Source organism: Ammodytes marinus (genome assembly GCF_949987685.1).
Source record: "Ammodytes marinus genome assembly, chromosome: 9".
NCBI classification, from domain to species: Eukaryota; Metazoa; Chordata; class Actinopteri; order Uranoscopiformes; family Ammodytidae; genus Ammodytes; species Ammodytes marinus.
Window position 1 is genome coordinate 5,633,668 of NC_137213.1, and position 6,675 is coordinate 5,640,342.

General features: G+C 39.1%; 1 protein-coding gene across 1 annotated transcript; it reads left to right on the forward strand.

The window, feature by feature from the left end:
• Positions 1 to 2,032: 2,032 nt before the first annotated feature.
• LOC307256071 (SUN domain-containing protein 2-like) lies at positions 2,033 to 6,371 on the forward strand (the record flags this gene model as incomplete). Its single annotated transcript, XM_080034937.1, has 8 exons — positions 2,033 to 2,121; positions 3,530 to 3,597; positions 3,960 to 4,027; positions 4,576 to 4,762; positions 4,857 to 4,972; positions 5,249 to 5,425; positions 5,554 to 5,643; positions 6,243 to 6,371. The coding sequence occupies 8 exons, from the start codon at positions 2,033 to 2,035 to the stop codon at positions 6,369 to 6,371; spliced, it is 924 nt and encodes a 307-aa protein (XP_079891063.1).
• Positions 6,372 to 6,675: the final 304 nt, after the last annotated feature.

Below are 6,675 nucleotides of genomic sequence, written 5' to 3' on the forward strand. Positions count from 1 at the left end.
TTTTGAAGGACTCACTGTGCCATAACACCTTCATTAGTGTCTATTTGATAAAGAAATCAAAAAGGGTTTCACTTAGTGCTCATTTCCCCCGCTATACGGCTTCATCTGCAGAATGAAGCATTAGTGCTATATGGATAGCTTCATAATGAGATGCCCTCTGTTCCAATCCCCATACTTCCACACTATTTAGTATGCCAGAAAAAGATTTAGGATGTCCCAATACATGCACGTCAATTGTAGTATGCTGAAAATAAATGCCCCACTAACTCCAATAGCATTTTGCAGTATTTGTCTTTATTCTTGACATTTCTCGACATAATGAAGATAAAATCTTCCTTATCTGATTTTTTTTTTATGTGGCCCTAACACTCTTCTGTACTTTAATTTGTGGTGTAGTAAAAAGTAAAAGTAGGCAATGTGAATGGGAACGCAGGGATGGAATCATTGTAAGGCAGAATTCACTTAGGTATCAAGAGTATTTGCGTAAGAAGGCTATAATCAGGAAATGTACTTAAAGTAGGCCTATTTAAAGTAAAAGTGACTATTCTACTATTAATATTCTTACTCATGTATTAATGTAGAAACAGGCTTTGTAGCTTGAAATAAACTCCAGTTACATTTTATTTTCATTGTTGTCCTATTTATTTATTTGATTCATATATTGGTTGTCTGCTTAGTTCAAATGAAACCAATTCAAAGGAAAAGCAGCAGATTCTCAATTGGAGAAGTTGGAGCCATGACATTTTGCATTCAAAATGACTTGTCAAAATAGTCACAAGAAAATAAAAGTTTCATTCAAGTTATCAATTTATCGACTGATGTGTCATCTGTGCTTGTAGGCCTACATACTGTTGGAGAGTATACAATATTTTATTATATCTTTCATGTGCAAACATTTTAATTGGTAAGTGAACTAGTAAGCTTAGTTCAGATACATGTATTGAATTATAGTGGAGTAAAAGTAGAAGGTAGCATGAAAATGAAGAACTCAAGTAAAGTACAAAGGCCCTCAACCTTACTTAAACCTACTTGTACTGGAGTAAATGTAGTAGTTAGGCTACACCACTGCTTTTACTTTTGATACTAAAGTACATTTTGATAATAATAGTTTATATGTTATTTTATTAATGTAAGACATTTACTTGTATGGATGTATTTTTACATCATAGAATGCTATATTGTAGGCTACACATCTTCCATCACTTATTATTTCATTCTCATTGTTGATGCATTGATATCTAAGCTGTTTTTATTTTGATATGTTGATCATATGTTTTGTGTATAACGTCTATCAAATAATCACTAGCTCAATTAATGTAGTATCAAATAATGTAATGGAGGGGAAAAGAACATGATATTCCACTGAACACACCATATAAACTCAAGTCCAGTTAGTAGGCTATACCTCGGAATGCTGCCGTAGTCCTTAGTTACTGCACAGTTTACAGAACCCCACAGTTCCATGTCTCCATTCCGCTTCTGTTGATGACATTATTAGAATGTGACACAACAGAACAGGGCTGCTTGAAAGTGTCTGGCTGCAGTTGAGAAGAACACAGTATATTTCTGAATGCCAACAAAGACACACACACAATGCCTTTGCCTCTTCGATAATATTCAGCGGATGTTTCATCTATTTACACAGGTCAGTTACGAGTCTGCCTCACACACACGCAACACTCATGAAGACACACTGAGCTCTATCCTAATATGGAATATGAATATATGGAGGGTTAAGTTATTGTTTTACCCAACACAGTGACAGCACTGATATAAAACAGTTTGTGAAGAAATGAATAGAGTGTGCTTTAGTGAAGGTTTTAGTTTGATTTGGCTTTCAGATTTCAACTTTTCTTAACATAAAAATATCAAAAGATCACAATGGTTTGAAATGATTTTCCTTCAGTTCTGTGGATGTATATATATTGCTTTGTTCTCTAACTAATATACACTGTATGTGTTATAAAGCGCCTTTGCTTCGGCACTATGAGCCCCAACATGTAGGCCTGTTGAAGTGACCACAACATCTGTCATGTCTCGACAAAGCGGCCGCTTGAAGTCAAAAGGCTACTATGACGATGATGAGGAAAACCGCCTTTTATACAAGGAGAGTCCGTACAAGTAAGCTGCTGGAGAGAGTGTGTGTGAAGATGTGTGTGTGCGTATATATGCAATGATGGAAAGTATAAGTGTACATTTACTGAAGAACTGTCGTTAAAGGATTGTTTTTATGCTGTACTTTCCTAATGATAATGTTTAGGATTAAAATAAATGTATAAGACCTGTACATAGTTTTTTATTTATTTATTCAAAATCGGTTCTGCAAAAACTTTGGACACTAATAAGTTGTATAAAATGAAAACAATATTTTAACTCTGGCTTTATCCAAAATATAGATTTTGGGGATTTAAAGGAGATTTTTTTTAAACCTCATAATTCGTTAGATATTCCAAAATTTGCACATTTATTAAAATATTTATGAACATTTTTAAATACCAAAAACGTTTGTTTTAATGTAAACTGCCAAACTTTCATGATGTCATCTATAAGTTAAAACATGAACCCTATTCAGCTGCAATGTCTTGACTTATACATTTCATACAAACATATGATGAGCTAAAAAAACTAATATGTAAAAAAAGTTATACAACATAAAAATCTTCTCATACATAAATGATCAGTAATAGGTTCAGTAACATAATGTATACTTTTATAACTTCTATTCCTACTTTTGGTATTATAGGTTTTCTTGAGGTTACTTTTTGCAGAGCAAAACTTTGAATACAGAACTTAAACTCATAACAAAGTCATTTCATTGAGTGCTTGCTCCACCAGTGGCTGCGTGTGTTGTGTGCATGTGTGCATGTGTGTTTGAAGCAATCCCTGCGTTCCAATCCCCATACTTCCCTACTATTTAGTATGCCAAAAAAAGATTTAGGATGTCCCCGATACATGCAGGTCAATTGTAGTATTCTAAAAATACATAAATAACCCACTAACTCCAATAACATGTTGGAGTATTCTCGAGTATTTTTCGACATAATGATAAAATAAATCTTCCTTATCTGATTTGTTCTCTCCTGTGGCCCTATAACTCTACTGTACTTTAGTATGTAGTGTAGTAAAAAGAAAAAGTATGTGATTTGGAACACAGCCAAAGTATTGTCTTTCCATCAAATATCTCCACCCTTCAGTCCTTTTTTTTCAATTTTTTTTTTTGTTGCATCATTAAAAGGAGCTTTACTCGGAAGAAGAGGGGCCGTCGAAATTCTGGAGTCAGCACGGTGTCCACCACTTCCACCATGTCGGGCATATCTTTTGACGACACCCCTTGCCCTGGCTCATCCAGTGACTGGAGGGAAATCATGCTGGAGGCTGAGGCTGAGGAAACCAAGCCTGCTGCTGCTGCTGCTGCTGCTGCTGCTGCTGCTGAAGAAGAAGAAGAAGAAGAAGAAGAAGGCCCCCCGCCGCCGGCAGCGGAGAAGACAGAGACTCTGTGTCACCAGGCTCTGAACGTCCTCCTCCTCAGTAACCTCTGCACCAGATTCAGCCAGAAGACTCTCCTCAGCCTGCTCTGCGTCTTCCTCTTGTGTTTTGGTAATGATGACATCATCAGCTTTTGTTGTTGAAGTGGTATGGTGTAGTAGGGCCGTGAGTTGTTTTGGTAACACTTCACAATAAGGGTACATGAACTGATAGTTAATGCTAAATTATAAAGCTATTAATGGTAAGTTGCACAGTAAATGCACGAAGGAACTGTAAATGTTTAGTTATTAACGGATAGTTAACGGTTGGTTTAGCATGAACTATGCTTAGTTAAGTATAGTTAAACATTCACTAAGCATAAACTATAAGTTAATGCTTTCATTCTAATTCTGCATTAGCATTAACTAAGGATTAACTAACACTTAATTAATGTACCCTTATTATCCCCACTTAATGTGTGTCTGTCTACTCAGGAGGAGGCCTGTACAAACTGTATGCTTCAAGCAGGACCTGTGGCACTTCAGGACGACCATACTACATGGTACAGTTTGACCCACCAGAATGAGCTTTACGCACCGTTTTCAAACAGACATGTTCACAACTTTAGTTTGACTTTACTGCAGTTTTAATGCCACGGCTCAATTTTGAGTTCTTTTTTTAATTAACCTTTTTCAAAGTGGCTACAAGAGGAACTTTGCAATATATCTGAAACAGTCAGGAAATGAGACCATCAGTGCAAAGAATGGTATTCTTATATGATTTGTCTTAATGCCTTTGTCATGAATACGCTCACCCAAGAACAACAGCTGGCGTAGTGAAAACACAACTGCTTTTGTCCAAAGGAGGTTGCAGGAATGAACACAAACTGAAAGTTCCTCGGAGCACTTTTAGAAAGGATTATTCCCATTGCGATTCAGCAAGGCATAAAAAGCAGCGTAAAAACATAAGGGTTTCACAATATAAAAACTAAATTTCACTTTAAAAAATAAAACAGACAACAAGACAACAATCACAGTAAAACAACGGTTCCATTTAAAGAAAGTCAGTGGTGGTCAGTAACAGCAAAATGGATCTTTATTTGACCTTCAGTACGGCTGTGATAGTGAGTGGAGGGCCATGCAGACGCAGCTGGCCAAGCTGCAGGAGGACATGGGTGGAGTTGATGTGAGGGGGATGCAGCTGCAGCTAACAGACCTCCATGGAGAGGTGTTCCGTCTGAGGAACAAGCTCCTCCCCGTGGCTGACACCATGCCAAACTTTGCTCTGGAATCTCAGGGTTAGTCCTCCTCATCTTCATTGGAATTTGTAAACTTGATTTTTTTAAAAACTGCTGCTGTATGTGATTGACGATCGGGTGCGTTTGTGTGCAGGTGCGACCATCTCATACCATCTAACCTCAGAGACCTATCACACCCGGCCCCCGCTTATTACATTTTGGGGGATACCACTATGGTATCTACCGACAAACCCCCGGACTGTCATACAGGTAGGAATCCAGACATGTACACGCATGCACACATACAAACACACAAAGCACGCACGCACACACACACACACACGCATACACACACACACACACGCACACACACACACACACACACACACACACACACACACACACGAACACACACACACACACACACACACACACACACACACACGAACACACACACACACACACACACACACACACACACACACACTCACACTCACACACTATTTTACTAAACCTTCCTCTATCCCTTCCACTGGTTGTCATCAGGCACACTCCTCACCGCTGACTCCAGGTCAGTGCTGGGCCTTTGGAGGTAGACGTGGACATGTCTTTATCTCCCTGTCTCACCCCATCACCATCACCCATGTGACGCTGGGTCACATATCAAGCATGCAGGCCCCCGCCGGCTTCCCTTACAGCGCTCCCAGGGAGTTCTCTGTCTATGTAAGTCCTGAATTTGCCATCATTTAAAATTGAATCCATTTTAATGTTACACTTACCACTGTAACACAAATGAGAGCGCTATACAAGCTGTTGAATGACACGTCTCTATCTCTGTCTGTTTCTCTCAGGGAAAGAATACAGTGGATGGGGAAGGGACTCGCCTAGGAACCTTTGTATATGATCCAAACGGGGAGTCATTACAGACCTTCAAACTGCCCGTGAGTATTAAACCATCAACGCAGGCACAGGTTTTAATCTAGTCACTTACTCAAAGACAAAACAGTGACAAGTTGCCTCTCTTGTTTTACCGTACACTTTCTGTCGCTCACCAACTGGGGTTAAATGTTCACAAAATTTGGTTTTTGGTGTGTGTAGTCTGACACGCAACAGGGCACACACAACTGACATTCACTCGTCAGGGGAAATGATTTAGTTTGGCTCAAGCCTGCAGTACATACTGTACATTGTGGTGATACCATTGCTCACAGTTCAACATAGTCACAGAGGCACCAAGACACGCACCTCGCAAGCTGATTGGTTGATATGCGCATGGTAAAAATGCCTATAAAGTGCTTTGGGCATAGGGTAAGTCATTATTTGGTTCAAACAGAATATGTAACCAAAGAAAGTCACTTAGCCTACCATACCAAACATCCTGTAGCCTACAACACTGTATGCCCACAGGAGGAATATACTGTATGTGTAGTTCCTCTGCCTTTTTCTTCCTGATTTTACCTCCTCTGATTATTGTTTACTATACTCTTGTATGAGCATTTGAATAACTCTCTCAAATCTTTTCCACTTTGTCTGTCATTAGGGCCATACAAAAGGTGTCTTCAGATGTGTGAGGTTGCAGATTGAGAGCAACTGGGGCCATCCAGAGTACACCTGTATATACAACTTCAGAGTCCACGGGAAGATGCCACATATGCCTGTGACCGCTTGAGCAATAAACATATAGGCAAACTAAGAGCAAAAAAAAAGGCTTCATTTACTGGTCAAGCACTAAACTCTTGAAAAATAAAAAACAAACGTATTGGTGTTTAGTATAGAAAGAAAAGAGTATATCAGACGTTTGTGGCCCGCTTATCTCTACATGAGGCTAGCAGCTCCCAGCTCCAGGCTACATTAGCAGGTAGAAACAGACCTGAATGTGTAGTTGCATTCTGGGTAGTGTAGGCACCTACATGCATTTGACAAAAATGTAGAATGTTTGGAACAGAAAAGACGATATTGCTGGTTCATCAGCA